At 43.8% G+C, this 23,108-nt stretch overlaps 1 protein-coding gene across 2 annotated transcripts in view; it reads right to left on the bottom strand.

Moving 5' to 3' along the window:
- Positions 1-17,672: 17,672 nt before the first annotated feature.
- Positions 17,673-23,108, bottom strand: part of LOC111150558 (transcription factor Dp-2) — a 115,227-nt gene continuing 109,791 nt past the window's right edge. The window contains exons 11-12 of one of the 2 annotated variants that reach the window (XM_022508054.1): positions 20,234-20,339; positions 17,673-20,018 (exon numbers count right to left, since the gene is read on the bottom strand). In XM_022508054.1, the coding sequence (XP_022363762.1) occupies positions 19,835-20,018; positions 20,234-20,339 (290 nt within the window). In that variant the 3' untranslated portion in view covers positions 17,673-19,834. The remainder of the gene's footprint in view (positions 20,019-20,233; positions 20,340-23,108) is intronic. The other variant, XM_022508049.1, reaches the window with a different exon arrangement.

Below are 23,108 nucleotides of genomic sequence, written 5' to 3'. Positions count from 1 at the left end.
TACCTGGGTGGCTCAGTGGGTTAAGCCTCTGCCTTTGGCTCAGGTCATGATTTCAGGGTCCTGGGATTGAGCCCTGCATCAGGCTCCCTGCTCAGCAGGAAGCCTTCTTCCTCCCTCTCTCTGCCTGCCTCTCTGCCTTTGTGTGATCTCTGTCAAATAAATCAATAAAATGTTAAAAAAAATAACAAAATCAAAGAAACACATTGACAATAATACAATAATAGTATGGAACTTTAACACCCTTCACTGCAATAGACAGATCATCTTAAAAGATTAAGAAGGAAACAAGAGATTTGAATGACACACTGGACTAAATGGACTTCACAAATAAATACAGAATATTCCATCCTAAAGCCATAGAATCCATATTCTTCTTGAGTACACATGAAACATTCTCCAGAATAGATCACATACTGGGTCACAAATCAGGTCTCAACCAGTATAAAAGACTGGGATTATTTCTTGCATATTTTCAGACCACAATGTTTTGAAACTTGAACTCAATCACAAAAGGAAATTTGGAAGGAATACAAATACATGGAGTTTAAAAGAGCATCCTACTAAAGAATGGATGGGTCAACCAGGAAATTAAACATGAATTTAAAAAATACATGGGAACAAATGAAAATGAAAACGTGACAGTTCAGAACCTTTGGGATGTAGCAAAGGCAGTCCTATGAGAGAAGTATATAGCAATACAAGCCTTTCTCAAGAAACAAGTCTCAAATATACAACCTAACCTTACACCTACAGGAGCTGGAGAAAGAACAGCAAATAAAGCCTAAACCTAGTAGAAGAGAAATAATAAAGAGTAGAAATCAATGAACTAGAAACAACAAAACAAACGGTAGAACAGATCAACGAAGCTAGAAGCATGTTCTTTGTAAAAATTAATAAGACTGATAACCCCTGGCCAGATTTATCAAAAAGAAAAGAGAAAGGACCCAAATTAATAAAATCATGAATGAAAGAGGAGAGATCACAACCAACAGGGAGACCATACAATTATAAGGACATATTATGAGCAACTATATGCCAACAAATTAGACAATCTGGAAGAAATTGATGCATTCCCAGAGAAGTATAAACTACCAAAACTGAACCAGGAATAGAAAACCTGAACAGACCCATAACCAGCAAGGAAATTGAAGCAGTCATCAAAAATCTCCCAACAAACAAGGGCCCAGGGCCAGATGGCTTCCCTGGTAATTCTACCAAACATTTAAAGAAGAATTAATACCTAGTCTTCTGAAATTGTTCCCCCCCAAAAATTGAAATGGCAGGAAAGCTTCCATACTTTTTTTATGAGGCCAGCATTACCTTGATCCCAAAACCAAAGACCCCATCAAAAAAGAGAACTACAGACCAATATCCCTGATGAATATGGATGCAAAAATTCTCACCAAAATACTAGCCAATAGGATCCAACAGTACATTAAAAGGATTATTCACCATGACCAAGTAGGATTTATTCCTGGGCTGCGAGGTTGGTTCAATACCTACAAATCACTCAATGTGATACAATAATGAAAGAAAGAACAAGAAACACATGATACTCTCAATAGATGCAGAAAAAGCCTTTGGCTAAGTACAGCATCCTTTCTTGATTAAAATTCTTCACAGTGTAGGGATAGAGGGTACACACGTCAATATCATAAAAGCCATCTATGAAAAACCCAAAGCAAATATCATTCTCAATGGGGAAAAACTGAGAGCTTTTCTGCTAAAGTCAGGAACACAGCAGGGCTGTCTGCTATCACCACTGCTATTCAATATAGTACTGAAAGTCCTAGCCTCAGCAATCAGACAACAAAAAGAAATAAAAGGCATCAGAATAGGCAAAGAAGTCAAACTCTCACTCTCTGCAGATAATATGATATTTTATGTGGAAAACCCAAAAGACTCCAGTCCAAAACTGCTAGAACTCATACAGTAATTCAGTAAAGTGTGATGATATAAAATCAATGCTCAGAAATCAGTTGCATTTCTACACACCAACAACAAGACAGAAAAAAGAAAAATTAAGGAGTCGGTCCCATTTACAATTGCACCGAAAACCCTAAGATACCTAGGAATAATCTAACCAAAGAGCCAAAGGATCTGTACTCAGAAAACTAGAGCATACTCAAGAAAGAAATTGAGGAAGACACAAAGAAATGGAAAAATGTTCCATGCTCATGGATTAGAAGAACAAATACTAGGTTTTGTTCTAGGTTTGAGCCTGGGTGGCTCAGGCATTAAGCATCTGCCTTGGGCTCAGATCATGATCCCTGGGTCCTGGGATCAAGCCCTGCATTGGGCTTCCTGCTCAGGGGGAAGCCTGCTTCTCCCTCTCCCACTATTCCTCCTTGTATTTCCTTTCTTGCTGTGTCTCTCTCTGTCAAATAAATAAAATCTTTAAAAAAAAAAAGAATATTATTAAAATGTCTATGCTACCTCGAGAAATCTACACATTCAATGCAATCCCTATCAAAATACCATCAACTTTTTTTTCACAGAACTGGGAAAAATAATCCTAAAATTTGTATGGAACCAGAAAAGACCCAAGACTCCAAATAACCAAAAGAATGTTGAAAAAGAAAACCAAAGCAGGTGACATCACAATTCCGGACTTCAAGTTCTATAACAAAGCTGTCATCATCAAGACAGTATGGTACTGGCACAAAAACAGACACATAGATCAATGGAACAGAATAGAGAGCCCAGAAATGGATCCTCAACTATATGGTCAGCTAACCTAAAACAGTGCAGTAAAGAATACTCAGTGGAAAAAAGACAGTGTCTTCAATAAATGGTGTTGGGAAAATTGGACAACCACATACAGAAGAATAAAACTGGACCATTTCCTTATACTACACACAAAATAGACTCTAAATGAATGAAAGACCTAAATGTGAGACAGGAATCCATCAAAATCCTTGAGGAGAACACAAGCAGCAACCTCTTCAACTTCAGTTGCAGCAACTTCTTGCTAGACTCATCACCAAAGGCAAGGGAAACAAAGGCAAAAATGAACTATTGGGACTTCATCAGGATAAAAAGCTTTTGTACAGCAAAGGAAACAGTCAAAAAACCCGAAAGACAACTGACAGAATGGGAGAAGATATTTGCAAATGACATATCAGATAAAGGGCTAGTGTCCAAAATCTATGAAGAACTTATCAAACTCAACACCCAAAGAACAAATAATCTAATCAAGAAATGGGCAGAAGACAGGAACAGACATTTCTGCAAAGGCTTCCAAATGGCCAACAGACACATCAGAAAATGCTCAACATCACTCAGCACCAAGGAAATACACATCAAAACCACAATGAGAGATCACCTCACACTAGTCAGAATGGGTCATATTAGCAAGTCAGGAAATGAAAGATGTTGGTGAGGATGTGGAGAAAGGGGAACCCTCCTACACTGCTGGTATGAATGTAAGCTGGTGCAGCCACTCTGGAAAACAGTGTGGAGGTTTCTCAAAAAGTTGAAAATAGAGCTACCCTACAACTCAGCAAATGCACTACTGGGTATTTACCCTAAAGATACAAATGTAGTGATCCAAAGGGGCACGGGAACCCCAAAGTTTATAGCAGCAATGTCCATGATAGCCAAAGTATGGAAAGAGCCCAAATGTCCAAATAGATAAAGATGATGTGGTATATATATACAATGGAATACTACTCAGCCATCAAAACATTGAAATCTTACCATTTGCAAGGACATGGATGAAACTAGAGGGTATTACGCTAAGTGCAATAAGTCAGTCAGAGGAAGGCAATTATCCTATGATCTCATATGTAGATTTTAAGAAAACAGATAAACATGGGAAAGGGAGGGAAAAATAAGATGAAATCAGAGAGAGAGACTCTTAACTATATGGAACAAACAGGGTTGCTGGAGGGGAGGTAGGTGAGGGGCGACGGGATAACTGGGTGATGAACGTTGAGGAGGATACGTGATGTAATGAGCACTGGGTATTATATGCAACTGATAAATCACTGAACTCTATGTCTGAAACTAATAATACACTGTGTGTTAATTATTTGATTTTAAGTTAAAAAATAGGAAAAAAAGAAATTTTTGCTCTAAAACAATAGAAGACTGTAGAAGATCCTTAACAAATGACTCCAATGGACAAGATTAGACTGTATAGCAGGCAGAATTTTAAAATCCATATTCATTAGAAATGAATATTGCGATGTTGCTGGTTTGTAATCTCAAGAGCTTTCTGGGTGAAATATGACACTGGCCCCCATACGTGGAGAGCAGGGAGAGGCCAAAAGAAGATGTAAACCCCTCCAGATTGGTAGGTGGCAGTTTTGATAAGCAAAGGCATCTTAATTTTAAGGTTCATCTTGGGAGGCAGCAAGAGCTCTGGTGAATCCCCATACCTGTGTGCCAAATATTGAAAGTTTATCTAAAGGACCTAACTAGGTTCAGTCACATATACTCGGCAGGTGTTCTCGACAACACATCATTATCTCAAGGCACTGTTCTTGCAGCAGCCTCTGGGAGCAAACAGAACCCTCATTTCAAGGACATTGGAGGAGGAGAAGAGCAAAGGCCCAGCTCATGGGTCAACTGGCAGTCATGCTTTTTCTTTCTTTCTTTCTTTTTTTTTTAGTCATGGCTTTTCAATGAGTTTCCACAACATGTTTATAAGTAAGTTGCAAATACATGAAACCAAGACATTAAGGTTTAAAAGCGGTGCAAGGGTACTTTGAAAACCTCATCTATGGTACTCTGACGATCATCTGGATCCCTCGGAGAGGCAGCTATTTTAAAGAGGGGCTGGCTCAGAATCCATCCGAGGCAGTTTATTAATTAGCTATCTGAAGGTGGTTCCATAATAGTCTGCCTCCCCCCCCCATCCCAAGAATCAGCCAGATTCCAGGGGCCCCATGCCCCTGTGACAGCCTCACTAGAGAAACCCCAACTAGTGGTTTACCCCTGGGGTGAAGAAACTGCGAATGCAAACCGCAGCCACTGACTCATGTTCTCTTTTATAATCCCAGTGGGTTTTCTTGCATTGATAAGGAAAATCTGTGTTCTAAAATGGCTGACCAAGCCAGCGGGGGGAATGCCAGTCCCGGTCTCAGGGCCGCTCCGGGTTTTCCCCCCTGCCCTACCTGTCCTGGGCGCGAAAGTGCCACATAAATGTAAGTAAAGGTGTATAAATTACCTCCTTTGTTTGTGCTCGGGACTCAGGCCTTTGGAGATCACTCTCCTGAGTCCACTGGTGTTAAACCTCTGATACTCCAATATTTCCACGTGCTGCTTGGTTCTTCCGGGGGCGATTCAGTCCAGGTTCCCTAACAGGATGTCTCTTGCTCGAGTAACCTTATGATTAAGGGTGGCTGCGCAGTGGAGGAAATGGTCACCGTCTGTGCTCCGAGCTCTGGTACACACTCAATCCAATTTTCTAGATGACAGCCTTTTTTAAAGGCACCATTTAACCCCTCCAAATACTACCTCGCCATCTCTCATGGATCTGTCATACTGATGGGATCTCAGAAATGGGAGGTCCTGTTGCAGGCTCTGACTGCCCCTGCCAGCAATGTCTCTCCCCCCACCTGCCCCAGAGGCTTGTGGCTCAAAGCTCACCTATGCTGTTCAGAGGCCTGCCCAGTGCCAGTCTCTGCTTCTTTGTTGAGTGTTGAGTTTACACTTGAATGTTCCTGCTTCTTTGTGATGCTAAATCTCAAGTCTTCCAAGTGCGTATTTTTTCTTGGCTGTGACTGTCAGCCCCTCAAGGGCAGAAACCTGCACTCTGGTGGCTTTGGGTCTCTCCTCACAGTCGGTGCCGACTAGAACATCCCAGCCTCCAAGGCACATGCACTTGTCCTCTGGCCATATTATCTTGGTCCTAGTTCCTTAGGAGTTTTCCTCAGAATTCAACATTCCAGTGTAGAGCTAACCACCTTCACCTTCATAGACTCTTCTGAAACGTGCGAGACAAGCAGGGAGAGTGGAGGCTGCCCTTCTCAAAGGTGGAACTGAAGCCGGCAAGACACTATAACAGCCCAGGGCCCTCTCTTTTTACTAGGGCCCATGCTGGAAACAACGGTCTTCATTCCAGACCTCCGATCCCATGAATTCCAGCATTCCGATTTGATATTAGTGTACATGTCTTTATAAGCACCACCTTCCCCCATTTAACAACACTGTTTAACTTCCTGTTTTTTTCTATCCTGTGCAACCATCCTAACTACACACCCAGAACATCCTACCCACACACCCAAAACCATAGCAAAGTGCACAGAGTAAAGGAGAGGAAAGCTCTTTTATAGAGGAGTGGGGACGGTTGGGAAGGGCTGTTACAAACGAGAAGTCCGTTGGATTAAACGGGGAGGTCGCAGTATACTGGCTTCTGATTGGCTGATTGTGACGGTCTCTCATTGGCTGGGCTGTTGCCAAGGTGGAGGAGGAAACCTTTTCTTAAATGTAGCGAAGGAGAGTAAAGTGCTATTGACTTGCAAGCAGCCCCTCTCCCTGTTGGGTCTGCAATCACCGGGAATAGTAGGGCATGAGAACTGCCCGTCCTGGCCTCCCGACTTCATTCTAAATGAGTTTTCCTTTTATTAATTTTCATAACTCTTTACGTTTAAATCCTTTCTCAGACCCTTGCTCAGGCTGTTTCTGAGTGTTGGTTTGTAAAATAGGGCTAAGTACTTAAAATAGTGCCTGGTAGTTGGTGCTATATTTCTTACCTTTTTATTATTGTTGTTAAAGTTTAATTATTTGGGAAACAAATTATGTCTCCCTTCCTGTGCTTCATGCTCTGGCCACAGCAGTCCTCAATTTGGTTAAGCATATTCCCTACACTCATCAGCACGAGCTTTTGGAGCCAGTGCCAGCTGGTTAGCTTAGGAGACTTGCTCCAGGTTTGTGAAAAAGGATCTCGACCAACTCGACTGTCACTAATTCAACTTACAACTAGTTACTAATTCAACTGGCTGAAAGGGTTTCTCCTTCAGAGAGGTGCATCCCCAGCCTAGTAATACACATATGGGTGCAAAGGGTAGGAGGAAAACAGGCTCTGTGTCTGATCCAGGAGGCCTTTTTATTTTTATTTTTTTTAACATTTTATTTATTTTTATTTGAGAGAGAGTGAGTGGGACAGAGCATGAGCTGGGGAATGGGCAGGAGAGAGAGAAGCAGACTCCCCTGCTGAGCAGGGGGTGCAATGCAAGGCTTAATCCCAGCCGCCAGGATCATGACCTGAACCCCCCAGCTGCCCCCCGGCAGGCCTTTTTAAATGGGCTTCTGATTGAATATGCCTGGATTCAGTTCACCTTTTATTTTTAAAGATTTATTTATTTGAAGGAGAGAGAGAGCACACACGCACGTGGGTGCAAAGTGAAGGGGGCGAACAGAGAGGAAGAGAGAGAATCTCAAGCAGACTCCACGCTGAGCAGGGAGCCCAACTTGGGGCTAGATACCTCAACCCCAAGATCAGGACCAAGCCAAAACCAGGAATTGGACACCCAACCAACTGTGCCACCCAGGTTCCCCTGAACATTCACCTTTTAAACCAGGGATCTAAACAGGACTGTCTTTGAACTTAAGATGAGGGTGGGGTGAATGTTTGGTAAACCTTTCCGAACTCAGGCTTGAAGCAGTAGCCTGATGCCTTGTGTTGGCCCCTCTGGCATTTAAGGCTTTTCCTTCCCTGTATGAAAAGATTGGATGTGGACCTTTCTCCCGCTAGAACTCCAGAGTCGAGATCCTTTCTTTGCAAGTAATTTCGTCTCTTCATGACTTTGGGATGGTCACTCACCTTCTGTACTGTTAGAACTTCTCCTGGGAAGATATTACAAACAAATTCATGTGGGAAGCAGCTGGGAGTATTATGGATTTCTTGATGTAGTTCTTAGTCATCTGTTTTTGACTATATAAAACACTCATTCCCTCCCATGCTCTCTGGCTTCTCCAGGCAAGTGTTCTCTTGTTAACAGCTGCCCACACTTAGGTATGGAAGAATCCAGTGGCTACCAGTTAGAACAAGTATGTTAATGGCAGCAAGCAGAGAACTAGCTAGTAAAGGACTGGGGGAGGGGGAATAAAGCAGCTGTTTTGGTTTTGAAACATGGACCATACGGGCTTGGGGCTTAGCAAAGATGTGTAGCCTGCATACTTCCCTAGTCTCTTCTTGGCTTGTAACAAATAAACCAGTAACCTTCTGGGTGTGAGAAGAAGGATCCAGTACCCAAGGGCCTAGCTTGGTTGGAAAAGAAGTCAAGTTGGCAGACAAGTGCTAGAAAAGATAAGGCTATTGAGTCTCTAGGAACCAGAGGCCGAGTGACTAAGGTCTGGGTGTCCCCTCAGGCTTCCCTCCTAGTAGTCACAGTATTTTTTCTGATTAGATCAGCTTATTTGCTACTACCACCCAATTGCTTCCTGAGCCAGGCAAATGCCTCACCTTTGCAACTTTTCACTCTTTTCTCTGTCCTCTCCTGACTCAATCCAGCAGAAGTGAGAACACAGGGTGGTAAGAGGCCAATCTTTCAAACTTACCCAGGCTTTGCCCAGATCATCTGTGCTGAAGGTGAGAGCATTATTTGTTTATTCAAAACTAACCAAAAGTCAACAAACTTTGGGAGAGTGTGTAAGTCACTTTTCCATTCATTCATTCATTCATTCACTCAGTAAAGACTGGGAGCCTATTATCATACATCAGCTGTTGTTTCAGGCCCTGAATTTACAAAGATGAAAGAAAGTCCATGTATAACAAACGAGTTCCTGATTCTAGGTTATTGTTAGAGAATTTCCAATTTCCAAGAAAAAAGATTTCCACTGGGTTCCCTCACACTGACAGTGAAAGTTGAGTATTCCCAAGTGGGGTGGGCACTGGCTTATGATTCCTGGGCTTATGAGCAAACCTTTCCTTCCTCCTCTCTCAAGCAGGTGTTCCAGCCATAGCGGTCCTTCAGACATCCCCAACCACCCACAGTATGTGTGTGCTGTGGGGAGAGGGGTGCTTACAGACGTATACACACCGTATCTCACAGGAAGGAAGATCACAGGTAAGGGTGTGTAAAGTACACTCTGACTTTCCCTACTAAGGGTGTCTCTTTTCACTTAAAATTATGCCAAGAAAGTTAACAGATTGATAGTCAATGGCAGAGTGTGTTCTAATAATGCCTAGTTTTGAAAATTTTTTTTTTAATTTGTATTTGAGCGTGAGAGAGAACACAAGCTGAGGGGAGGAGCAGAGGAAGACGGAGAAGCAGACTCCCCAGTGAGCAGGGATTCCAACATGGGGCTCGATCCCAGGACCCCAGGATCATGACCTGAGTTGAAGGCAGATGCCCAACCTACTGAGCTACCCAGGTACCCCAATACTGCTTATTGAATGTGACAAAATTCTACAGAAAATTTGGAATGTTGTTATAGGATTATGCATAAGGTTTATTTTAAGGGATTTGGACTGTTTATTTATATGTGTGTGCATGTGTGCAAAGAAATGTCAATTAAATTTTCTCAAATGGCAGCTTATCAAATGAATAGATTGATTCACGGTTTGCCTTTCAATTCATTAATTTATACCTAGCAGTACTTTAACTCAGTCAGGGCCTCCTAGTGCCACGATTGGTAATGTCGTCTTGCAACAAAAATCTAAAAACAAAACAAAACACAAAGGAGACTGTGCTTCCGCTTACCAACTGCTGCAGCTGGCACTGGAGTTTTCATCCTCTGCCTCCCCACCTGGAGGGAGAAACAGCTGCTGACTGCTGATCGGCCATTAGCCTCCAGCGCCTCTATGGTTCGCATGGCTGATGATATATGGATGTTGTGGTCTTTCATTTCTAGGCTTGTTCTGCTTGTGGTATGTCAGCTGGGGAAGGTCATCAAAAAGACGGGACTGCCAGCTGGTCCATAAGTTGGACCCTGGCCCTCAGGCTTCCTTCTCCCTTCCGTGTCTGCGGAACGGGGTTTCTGCTTGCCTTTCCCATTCCCAGAGGCTGCTCCAAGGACACAGACTTGCTACAGTTGAGAACATTTGCACGGTGTACGTGACTAAACCCAGTTAAGGCCTCTTTGTGAACTTTTAAGATCTGCAGAGTGAGTATGGAATGCATTTATCTTGCTGCCGCCCAAGACAAGTCTTAAATGTTAAGTCCCCTTTGCTTCTTAGAATTGCCACCTACCAACCTGGAGTGGCCTGCCTCTTTAGCCTCTCCCTGCCCTCTAGCTACCGGGCTGTTTCGGATCCCACCTGGAAATCCCCTGAGGTTGCAAACCAACAGTATATCCCCAGATTTTTTCTCCCATCAGTTTCTGTGTTTGTCCTTTGTCATGATGGCTGGGAGTGGCTGCAGCCAGTCCTAGCAGGTACCCACCTCCCTGGCCAAACCCCAACCCTGCAACTTGCTGATGTTTTTGCCCTCCAGGCTCTGAGAGATCTTTCAGAAGGGATTCATGATGGGGAAAAGACGGGGGTGGGGGGGGGAGGGAGGAACTCTCCCTAGCAAGCTTATTTCTTTGGCCCGGCCTGTCTTTAACCTGCCCAATCAAGAAACAGGCAAGTTTTCTGGCACAGGTCTGACCAGGAGGTCACAGCTGCCCTTGCAGTAGCGATCCTTAACCAAAAGGTTTTAGAAATGTTTTTTGAGAAATTGTCTCTGGAAACACTGCGGCTGGTGTTGTCCATTCACAAGCCCTGTCTCTCTCAGAAGACTCTTCCTCTGGGGGTCTATATCCCTGAATACAGGTGAGGAAGCCAGAGACCTGGGACCTTTGAAGGTGCCTGCCTTCCCCACCTTTCTGCCAGGGGCTGACTCAGAACTCTGGTGAAAGTAGCAGGCAGCCTCTCATGTTCTGCCCTGGCTTGTCTGTTTGAAGGTAGGGGAATGAGAGGAACATTACCCCCACTGGAGGAAATGTGGTTGGATGACCTGCCTCGCTGTATATGCCTTTAATTTGACTTGAAAGAGGGTCCACTGGGCTCACGTTTGGTTCTGGTTCTTAAAAATAATTTCCAAAAGTATTTATTAAACTAAAAACCTGTCATCTTCATCATTCATATCTTTAACTGTTAATAGTGATTTTTAAACCAAATGTTGATAAACTTGAGCACACTGTTCATCTTTTAGATCGTAGGTAGGTTGAACCCCATCCTTCAGAAACACTGGCCTCTCCCCTGCAGGGAAAGGCCTTGTCTCTCCTCTAGGGACACATCAGAAAAGCAGACAATACCGAGAGGTTTTAAAAACACATCCTATGCAAGCACTTTTTGTTGTGTTCAGATGGAAGAACCACAAATCTTCATTCACTGGAGGTGTGAAAACAAGTCTATTTACACATTAGCAGAATCTGAAAATCATCCCAGTGGACGTGGTACCCTCCAGAGCTGTCATATCCGAGCTTCGGGTACATTCTTCACAAATTTCTCATTGAGTTCTGGCTTGTTGGGAACCGTGGCCAAGTGGTAGGCTATGAAAGAAAACTAATCTCCTAGTCTTCCCACAGGCCTCTTGAGCAAGACGGGGAGATAAGCAAGTGAGCAAGAAGTGATCAGGTGATAGTCACTGTGCCCTGTGGCAGAAATGTCAGAAAGTGATTTGCATGAAAGTGAGCAAGTGCTTCTGACAAATTTGATTTTGCCTGAAGTGGGAGTGGTTTCACCCACTCTGATACAGGTCTTCTTCACCACAGTGCATTTTATACTCAGAGATTTCAAGAAACAAGTTTTAGCAAGGAGCTGGAAAGTTCTCTCAGGAGGAAGGTGGAGCTGGCAGGCATCTGGCTGTCGTTCACAGTAACAGCAGATGAAGACCTTCTGACAGGTCAGAAAGCTGGGAAGGCTGGTGGTGGCTCTGGGTGTCAGCCGCAGTAAGAGGAGCTAGCACTCGAATAAAGATGCAAAAACAGATGAGGTAGGGAACTAAAGAAGTAGTTCATCGGTCAGAAGGGAGGGAGCAAAAAACAGCTTTTAGGAATATGAATCTAAAAAGATGTCGATTGTCAAATGGATTCTGTCTCCTGGAGGAGACTCTTGGTTGAGGCGGTCTTCTTTCTGATGCTTTGTCCTCTCAGGCAAGCGCCCTTCACCAAAAAGCTGGGTTTTGAAGTAAACAACTCCTAGTCTGCAGACATCTTCCCTGTCAGCAGTGCGGAAGATGGCTACCCACAACATTCCCGACAGTCCTTCACAACATCCCCCATGGGGCTGCAGGAGCTAAAGCACTCTCTCATGGCCAAATGATCCAGTCCTCGGACACATAACCAAATGGCTCCAAGAAATGTCTACAAGGGGGTGGGTAAGAGGAGCAGAGGGCAAAGCAGCTGGGGCTCACTCCAGTAAAGCCCTGGGACAAAGAAGTGGGCACTGGCTCCCCATTTCAACACTGGGTGTCCCACGCCACCACCATTCCTTGATATACTAAACTCAGGTAATAATCTTTACAGGAAGTGACCTTCCTTTCTGGGCATGGACATTCAAGGGAGAGCTTCCCTAATCATTTCCTAGTGTCTCTTCAAGCCCTGGCACCTCTGTCTGGCCCCCAAATTGCTCCAAACCCTTCTGCACCTTCTTCCTATCCATGTGCCCATCAGGTCCGTCCTCTGCTTAGCTTGTAGGAACATAGCAGACAGCCATTACCAGGAGTGCCTGCTTCTCCCTGAAGCAGCTAGAGGTTGCCTGAACAGGTGTAGAGGGGCTACAGTCCCTGAGGCCAGGAACCTTGAAATTGCTTGAGACTTGGGAACATCACATTCTGTACTCCTCACCGCAGCTGTTCTGGGTGCTCCTGGTTTGGTATAAAGGGAAATGAAAAAAGCATCTTCCCTTAAAAAACTGCATTCAGGTCCATCATTGCTGGGACTGTGAAGACGCGATTCTTTATGCTATAATCTTCTCAAGTAACCTTAAAAAGATGTAAAATCCTAGGTCTGTAACAGAAAACCTTTAAAGCATCTGACATATTTCCACCATAGGTGGGACAGGTGGCATGTGTGTACTGGGGGGTACTCTTGGGACCACTGCCTGTAGAGTGGGGGAAGCAGGATGGGGCAGTAGGGGAAAGCTGAACCACGATGCAGTTGTTAGAGGGAACTGCCCAGTTCCATGAGGAATTCTGAAACTGGATGGCACTTCAGATACCCCAGATTGCAGCAAGGAAGCTGGACTTTTGTATCCTCACTGGATGCTTGTGGGCATAGTTGCAGGAAAAGCAGTTCTCTGCTGAGGGCAATTCCTGGGGGGGGGGGGACACAAAGAGTGGAGTGTCCTGGTCCTAAAGGAGGGAGGGCAGAGCAGCGTACCACAATACCCTCTTACCCCCATCAGCCCACTAATAATGAGAGACCAACATTATTTAAATTATTTATTTTTTCTATAATACATCTCATTCAAACCATAGAATAGTCTGATCCTTTTTTTCCTCAAGCACAAGTTACACTCATCTCAGATGTTTTTTCTTTCCTTCTTTTAAGCTTACAGGATGGATAAAGATACACTTTAATAGACAAAAACCATCACTCAGAGTTTATTACAAATACAACTTCCCAGGGAGGCCCACTGCTAGCGCTTTGGAGCATCTAGGGTGGGTCCTGGGGATGCAACATTTTAAAACTCTCCTCGTTAATTCTGCCACAGGTGGTCCTTGAACCATCCTTAGAGGAACACTGCTTAGGACTTGTTATCTATTGGAAGCAATTTCAGGAAATCCAGGAATAATTAAGTATACAGAAATAGCTCTTCTATAAAATTTCCATATAAAAATAACAGTATTTATTTACAAAGTTTGAGATGCTATAAAATAATACATCATATTAGGTTAGGTACTTCGATCTAATAAAGTCTACGTTAGGCAAATCAGATGTGGTGTCTGCATCTTCCCCTGACTTCTCTCGTTTAAACTGTTTAAAGCATGTGGCACCACAATGTTTCCTTCATGCAGAAAAAAAGCAGACTATATTTTCTGGAAACCAAACCCAACAGCACATGATCGGAGTAAAGCATCTCCAAAGGAAAAGGTGAACGAACTTGTGATTTGGCCTCAGAGCCTCTCTTCTGTCTCAAAGTCAAGTGTGGTGGTGGTAAACAAAACACCTCAAGGAACTCCCAGTACCAGACCATGGTCCTAAGAGCTCAGGCCCGCGGAGCAGCCTGCCAGGGAGCTTGGGCCGGTTGCAAATGAAAGGTGGAACCTGCTATTGTGCTGCTAGGAGGAACAGAACTGCAATGTGCTCAGAGAAGTCTTCAAATTGTGGTCTGAAAAAAAAAAAACCGCTGACCCACTATGAACAAACAAAACAAAACATCAGGCTATTTGTTACTAGGTGGTGCCTGGCATGTGAAAGATGATGTAGGATTAGCGACAACATGGTGCGTCTGAAGTGACAAAGGGTTTTTAACCCCAAACATGATCTGGGGAGTTTCCTTGTTGAGACAGACACAGACAGAAACAAGCTAATGTGGTACAGAAAGATCCACTAATAACCCAGCCTCTCCAGCCTCCTACTAATGACCAACATGCAGGGCGGTCTTTGCTCATGGAGGAAGGAGTTTCTTCCCAGGTGTGAGGTCTAAAACTGGGGTCTCCCAGGTGGAGAGGGGCCCAAAGCTGACACCATAGCCTCATGGTGGGGACTCAGGAGTGGAGTTCCACTTGTGTTCCTTGGCTGTGAAGCACTTGGTGCGACAGAGGACTGATACTTTTTCAGAGCTGTTTGGAAGGACTGTAGTGAGGGGACGGTTTTCAGGAGGCCCTGTGGTCCTCACAGGAAGAAGAAACTCTGGGTTGTGGTGCAAACTCGGCCAGACAGGCCGAGGGATATTAGGCAGGTCAAGCTCTCAGCTTATTTCTTTTTTTTTTTAAATTTTTTTTATAATTTATTTAACAGAGAGATCACAAGTAGGCAGAGAGGCAGGTGGGGGGGGGGGAAGCAGGCTCCCTGCTGAGCAGAGATCCCGATGCAGGGCTCAATCCCAGAACCCTGAGACCATGACCTGAGCCGAAGGCAGAGGCTTAACCCACTGAGCCACCCAGGCGCTCCTCTCAGCTTGTTTCTCAATGAATGGGGGGGAAGAGATGCTCCCTTTCTCTCTGAGACCCTTGGTGGAGAAAAGGTGAGTCCTGCCCATTTCATCTATGCTGGCTTCCAACACAGCTCTAAGCAGGGAGGCCCAAAGTCCAGTCTGTTGGACCAGCAAGGGTCAAGACAACACTGGATTCTAGAATCCTTTTTGAAAAGCAAAGGCTGTATAAGAATGACACAGGCTTTCACCTTGACTGAGGAAGAGCTGCAGAATGCACGTATGAAATGAACACACTGTTTGCTGTCTTCAGTACTATCATGCATGGCTGTCTGCTACCATTTATTTTTCTGTCTGCTACCATTTATTTTTCTGTATGCATCAGACATACCCAGGGCATAACTGGAGGGTCAGAGTTGCACATCCACCACTTTTTCTTCTTTAGCATAGTGTGAATGTAGACGTATGTGGGGGAACTGGATCTCAAAAGTTACGTTAAGCCTAACTGTTCAGAGATACCTTGAAGGGGCTAATTCCTGAGAAATGTTATCATTATGTGGGGATTTACATTTTTCTTAAAAAGGAAAGATCTTAAGCAAATATCAGGCTTTTCTCTTTTAAGTAATAGTGTGGCTTACCTGAAGCTTAAACTAACTGCCAGCTGTGATTTAGAGGGCAGGGAGGCACACTCCTGAGGCAGGCGGCACAGTGCAGGCCGCAGGCACTGTTGTGGGTCTCCCATTAACACATACTCAGGATTGGCAGTGCCCAGAGACTGCTGCCATGGGTCATGAAAATGCGGAGCCTATTTGTGAAAATATCCTGGGGGAGTCTTTAGCTCCACTAAGGCCAATCCACATGCAGAGTAAAAGATTATCTTTTATGTATATAATATAAAAAGTAGATCTTTATGTATCTAACCACTTGAAAAATTAGAAGAAAACACCTAGAAAAGTGACTACTTTTCTATGGTATAGGTTCCATTGCAAGGTGATGAAGCTAATAATGAGAATGTCATGGGTTAGTTAGAATCTTCTCTTGGTTTATGGATACTGCTGGTAGCTAAATTTGTTTTCCTTTTGAATCTTAAAAACTCCTTAATAAACTCCAAAATGTACGCTTAAAAAGTGCATTTTACGGGACAGAGTGGTTCGGCAAGTCTTTCATCGTCTGATCCAGGACAAATGTCACTTTCTCGGGGTGGGGAGTGCCTTCCCTGGCCACCTCAGCCAAAGTCGCCTTCCCCCCACCATCTTATTACCCTGTCATTTTCCCCCTTAGCACTGATCATTCTCAATGTTTTCTGTTTCTTATTCACTCAAATACCTATTGAAGGATTAAATCTTCACATTCACTGTCCAACACCTACTCCATACTTACCACTAAGGAGGTACAATCTTAACACCTACATCCCAGATTTATTGGGGAGACACACTTTGTTCATATGCCTGAGGACAGGGAGCTGGATAGGGCCCTTAAAGTGAACCACTGATCAAGTTAGAGTGGTTATGAGAGAAACAGCTTTGGCAGCTCCCTCCCTTCCTTTGTAACCCTACCCCCAAGAACACCCACTGCCACTGCATCCCCAGGGCCCAAGTTACATCTATACATGGAGCAACTGCACTGTCTCCATGACCCAAGTAACCAAAAGAGTTGTGGTTTTAGCAAACAGCCCAGTGACAGATGTCTGCAAGTGTGTGAAACATCCCCATTTTAACGATCTGATAAGAGCTATTTTGCATTTGAGGACTGACCCTGGCTTTATTTTTCAAATATGGTAGGGTGTGGTTACAACTGCAAATTCTGCCAGTGAGGGGAGTTCTCCTCTTTCCTCCTGCTACAATGGCCGAAACTCCCACCACTACTACAAAGAAGTAAATTGTGGGAAACCAAACGTGGTCATCATCTGTCACGTTGTCCAGGGCCAGTGTCAGCACCTTCTTTCCTGCCCGCTCCATAGTGCCCTCTGTGGTCATAAGGCACAATTCACATCAGCACTTACTAGAGCTGTTTTTATGCCCTTGTCAGCACGAAAGGATGAAGTAGATGAGACAGATTCATGGGGTGGGGGGTAGGGGAGCTTGGGCAGGTGCCTGGGGGCCGGAAGCACTGCCGTGGACTCTGGCAGTGTTGCCCTCCCTGTGTGCGGGCCAGCTGGGGCAGGTCTGCTGCCCCCCCGCGTAAGTGCTAAAGGGAGCATGAATATACTGACCGGATGACATGATGCACTTCAAAGGGTCACAGCTGAACGGACCCTCGAGGAGGAAAAAGGCCTCTCGAACTCCCCAAAAAGCAGAGTGGGATGAGCACCTTCTGGGAGCAGTCTCTGTATGTGCAGGTAACCCCAAGGACTACGCCTATGAAGAATCCTGGATGTTGTGACCCTAATTTCCTAACATTTTGTTACTTCGACTTCTATATGCAATTGTGACTGAGTGTTGAAGTTTAAAAAAAATCTCTTTAGGGGAGATACAGAAGAATAAAAGAATTTATCTTTCTAAACATCTCAACTTAGTTTTCTGCTCAGGTAAGGCTTTATACCAGCGACATGTACTGGTGACCACAGTGACTCCAACAGATGTCCTCAGCAGGAAGCCAAATACATTGCTGAGGGACGGAGACCATTTCCCACCAAATACCACACGCACATGCTGAGAGGGCCGGTGACAGGGCACCAGTTACATTAGGAGTCTTTGGTTGCTTTTAAAAAAACAAACCTGTGTTCTATCAGTTTACAACACTATAGCAGCAGAGAGAGAGAGAGAGAGAGAGAGAGAGAGAGAGAGAAGATAGCAAGAGAGAGAGAGAGAGAGAGAGAGAATAGAGAAGGGGGTGGTGTCCCAAGAGCTCTAGCAAGGACTCTGCTATTTGGTGGAGGAATGGTTATGGTTAATGTATCTGCACAAATGTTGAAGTTCAGGTCTTGGAACCTGTATAAAATATTCTGAAGACTAAAGAGCTAGCGGTGGCTCCCCCTCAAGTATAGGGATGTGGGTGGTTAAGGTTGGAGTTAGTAAAGGAGGTGGCAGTTTGGCAGGAAACTCAGTTTTACTCAGCTGTTAGCTGACGATCTTCAAGTCAGAAATGTCTTGGAAGCACTCGGAGCCCCACTGCAGCCTCTGCGGTCCTCCGGGCTCCAGCCATCCACCCAGCCTCGGAGCTGTGCCCCAGCACTCAGGCAGAGATGGAATTCTCTAAGAACTGCCTCCACCTCCCTGCCCCCTTGACCACGCCAAGTCTGCACTATGGCTTTTTTCTGACAGAATGAGTGCTGTCTCAAAGGAACTTAAAGTTGTGTGTATTAGTTTTCACGGCCTTAGTAAAAATTTTAGGTTAGCCATATCTTTCACCTCTAGCTCACTGGAAGCAGAGTGGAAAAGATATCAGAAGGCATCCGTTCTTCCCCCATGGATTTAGAAAAGCACCAATCTGGGACAAGCCTGTGCTGGGCCCAAAGGTGCTAGATTAATCTAGAGGCAAATCCAAATGATTCGAGTCAAAGGGTTATTTTCCATTATTATTTGCTCCTTCTGAAGGCCTTACTGTGAAATTAGATTGGGGTTTGGCCACGCTGGCAGGTATCCCCATGCTCCCTTGTTCGGAGGAGCAGGAACTGTGACTACACCAGTGTAGTGTTCCCAGTGGCATCTTTGGCTATGGAACAACATACTGTTTACTGCACAATATGAAACAGATCCAAGCATTTGGAGTGATCAATATTTTTCCGTGTTTCTGTGAAACACTGAATAGCAGGTTAGTTGGAAATGCAATTTAGCCAGGAATAAGCCAAATACGGTAATTTCGATAAACGAAAATGTACAAAAGGTGACATGTACAGGAAAACATTGCTGTCCATATTCTTGAAGTAGACTTTTCTTTTAAGACAAAAGTAATGACATTTGGTTCATTTTCACAAATTGCACACTGAGTAAAATCATACAAGCACTGTAGGGAACTCTAAGCAAGCAGTTCAGTCATAGGAATTTGTTTCTCGGTTCTGTTTTAAATGAAAAAGCTATATGAAATGCATAGCTTTGATTAAAACTACAGATACAATTTCCTTCTCTGTAAAACTCCAGATTTCAAATGCTGGCAAAGGCAGTGCTGGCAAAGTATTTAATGCACGTGGAAACGCTATTCTATTTTGGCTTCCAGAAGTAGCCCTAGAAAATTCTATGCACCAACGCATTGGCTAATAATGATCGTTTCAGTTTTACTATAAATTATTCTAAATGTCACTTAAGTACTTAAGAATTAGCGCTTGCTCCTTTCTAGAAGCTGTCTAAGGCAGCTGATGCACCAAGCACCTCAACTAGACTTCCAACTAGTTCAGCAGTTCAATCTATACTCCTTAGACCACAAGGATTGCTGTCTACACCCTTTACTGTACAACTCATCCTCACTGGATCCTCTCACGGTCACTTCTGCTTGTAAAAAGCAGCCCAGTCGAGGAAGAGACACATGACAAACGTGATGTCACGGGCTATTCGCTACAGCAATCTTGATTCTAACGAGGGTTACGTGGGTGTGGGGGAACACAAGGATCCCAACTCGTGGATGATAAATGAACTTCACTCATGCTGCCAATTCTTTAGGGACCGTCCCCTCTATCACCTCAGAAAACCGCTTTGTTTGTGGTGTGATCCATTGCTCTGTCGTTCAGAGTTTTCATTCATGCTATGTTAACTTTCATCTCAATCATCTCAGCCTTCAGATAATTTGCTTATTGTGTTTCCCTAGTTTTCACTGAACACACAGTGCAAACAAAGGCAAAGACTGAAGCAATCATTTCAAAAACAAGAGCTCACACTAAAAACACACATGAGCATCAAATATTAAAATGTGGGTTTTCTCCTGTCTTTATTCTGGGGAGGAGGAATCCTCCTCGTCATCTTCCTCGTCTTCGTCGTTGAATGAACAGGGGGTCTCGCCTCGTGACTCAGAGCAGTGAGAGGCCGCACTGCTGGACTGGTGACTGTTTGGGGCAAGGAACTGCCCAGTTGCTAAGGCCACTTCAGCATCCAAGCACAACCCTTGGTTTACACTAGCAAATAATTAAAAACACACAAGCTCATTAACGTGGTGAATGTTTTAAGCTTTGTAAAATGTAGGATTAAAAACATGGGAGAGGAGGTGCCACTGGGGCACTCTGCCCAAACCCGCTCCAGAAAGACCTGTGCTGTCAGTGACCCCTGGCTCTTCCCACGGAGGTGCTCAGGGCTTCACCACTTCTCTTTCTAACCCAGAAAAAATACGTACCTTGATTGTGACAAGGTGGCACCAGTGGTCAGGTCTAAATTTGAAACTGATTGAGTAGAGTTCAAAAGTAGTCCTTGATTTAACCAGGAAGGTCCTGTGGAGATATCTGTAGGGAGAAACAGAAACAGAAGATGTCGGTTCACTGCAAGTTGAAGGAAGCATGGATGAGGAAGGGCACAAGCCTGATCTAAATTATAGCTGGGTGAGGGGTGTCTGAGGGGCTCAATCGGTGAAGCGGCTGCCTTTGGCTCAGGTTGTGATCACAGGGTCCTGGGACGGAGCCGCGCATCAGGTTCTCTGTTCAGCGGAAGCCTGCTGCCCCTTCCCTCCACTGCCGCCCAGCTTGTGCGCTCTCTGTGTGCACTCTCTCAAATAAATAAATAAATAAATAGCTTAAAAAAAAAAATCACAGCTAGGTAAATCTCCTGCTCTGGGGATAATCCACATTTCTTCAGCTTGGAAAAGGAAATCTCTAGGACATAAGAGTAGGAAAAAAAATATGGGAAGGCAGACTACAGTGAGGAAGAATTCTAATTAAACCAATCACAGACTCCCACTCATTTTTCTTAATTAAGATCTTGAGAGACAGCTGAGAGTCCAGTGATTGCTGCACTATTCTTGGACACCTGCTGTCCTCACCACCAAAGATTCTGACTGGTGTTAAAAGCTAAAGCCAGGGGGCACCTGGGTGGCTCAGTGGGTTAAGGCCTCTGCCTTCGGCTCAGGTCATGATCCCAGAGTCCTGGGATCGAGCCCCACATCGGGCTCTCTGCTCTGCGGAGAGCCTGCTTCCTCCTCTCTCTCTCTCTGCCTGCCTCTCTGCCTACTTGTGATCTCTGTCTGTTGAATAAATAAATAAAATCTTTATTAAAAAAAAAAAAAAAGCTGAAGCCAGGAGTGGGTAAAAAGAAAGTGAAATCAGAAACAGGTAAGGACGGGGGTGCCTGAGTGGGTCACTTAGTTAAGCGTCTGACTGACTCTTGATTTCAGTTTAGGCTGTGATCTCAGGGTTGAGATGGAGCCCTGCATTAGGCTCCATGCTGGGCATGGTGCCTGCTTTGGTTTCTCTCTCTCCCTCTCCCCCTCCCCACCTTCTGGGGGGAAAAAAAAAGACAAGAAATAGGTAAGGAGGTTAGACACATTTTTACTAAAACTCCCACTGCACCATCTTTTCATGTGCTCCCTAAAGAACTCAGTGCTATTACTCATAAAAGATACATTCTCTTCCCTGGTATCCTTTGCTCTGTAACTCAAACCAACCCTTATTTTAAAAGGTCATATGCAGTCACATTTCTAATGAAGGTGAGATAGGCATTACTGTTTTAGTCTGCATAAAATATTTTGGGTGTATAACCTTGTAATCTTATTTCCTATGCATATATCATATTTCTCCAATCATAACCCTAATAAATTATTATAATTTTATTAGTTTCATACTGGTCTCATTGTCTATAATTTAGCTCAAAGAAGACAGTGAGTGGAACATGTAAGATTTAAATGTTACTGAATGAATGAGTATAGTCTCTTTCACATTAAGTTTACAAAAGAGGTGAAAGAAATGATAGAAATGTATTCCTAAAAAGAAATTCTTTGACTTGCATTACAAAATAAGACCATATACATACTCAGAAACTGCAATTTAGTAATGAGCCTTTATTACAGCTAATCAAAATAGTTTTGTAATTACTGTGCCAAAAAAAAGGAACCCCAAAAATCCCCCAGAACTATATGTACTAGGATTAAACACTCTGCTATTGGTACTGTCTGACCAAGTGAGAAGCTTCCTATGTAGAAAAAAAGGAAACTAAATGATTTCATTAATTTTAGAATGGCCTTGTGAACCCTTTTTTTATAGGCTAGCTAAGACAGCTGCGGAAAAAAAGAACTTCAATTCTAAGAAGAATAGCAGACTTTAACTACATTAAGTAAGAACAAGCCTGTGCAAGATGAAATTAAAGCCAGAATCCTGTGGTGAATATTAATTAGTATATATGGAAACTTTCTGTCAGAACACAGCTATTTACTTGTTTGTGAGCGTGACACAGTAAATTTTCCTTTTCACAATGGCTTTGAAAAGCCTACATTTCTTTTGCATTATCATAAGATCCACACAATAGTTCTCACAATCTAACTCGAGAGCCATTCTGTCCCTTTGCACACTAAAGGCACAAATTTCTTCTTTTAAAGTAACCAGAAAGTCTATGTCCCAGGCTGCAAATGAGGTCACAAAGAGATCAAAACCATAGAGCCTGCCTGATTGCCCTGAGCCTTTTCACTGAGAATAAGCTAAAATAAAGTTCTGGTGATTTACTGAGTAAGCCCTTTATTCAGCCCCTGCTGGACTGCCACTATGCCTGCACTGCTAAGAAAACAGAGGGCCTGCTCGGGGACAGAGTGGGAAGAAGGGAGCGTGGGGGGTGAAGAGAGGGGGCAAGCTGGCTAAAGGACAAGAAGGGGTCACACCTGCAGCAGGTGGATGGTGCCAGTTGAAGAACCAAATCCAACAGAAACCAAATCTCAATTAACAAACTTGTGTTTTGACCAGAGGACCAAAACCATAGAGCAAAATAAAATAAGGACGAGGGGCACCTGGCTGGCTCACTGGCAGAACATGAAACTTGATCTCTGGGTTGTAGTCCCCAAGGTGGGTGTAGAGATTACTTAAAAAAAAAAAAAAAAAAAAATCTTAAAAAAAAAAAAAAGAACTACCGCTTTGCTCATATTTGATTTATTATACCTTAGAACTAATAGTATAGTGCCTTCAGAAAGTGATGTGAAATTCTAGGTGGTGATATTTATAAATCAAGGAAACTGGTAAAAGCAAAGGCAAAAGCATTATTTATGCCTCCAAATTATATGTACAGAATATACATAG

This window comes from Enhydra lutris, unplaced genomic scaffold (genome assembly GCF_002288905.1).
Source record: "Enhydra lutris kenyoni isolate GAN:26980312 unplaced genomic scaffold, ASM228890v2 scaffoldscaffold2, whole genome shotgun sequence".
Lineage (NCBI taxonomy): Eukaryota > Metazoa > Chordata > Mammalia > Carnivora > Mustelidae > Enhydra > Enhydra lutris.
The sequence above is the reverse complement of the archived record's forward strand: the minus strand, read 5'-3'. Positions and strand labels throughout refer to the sequence as shown.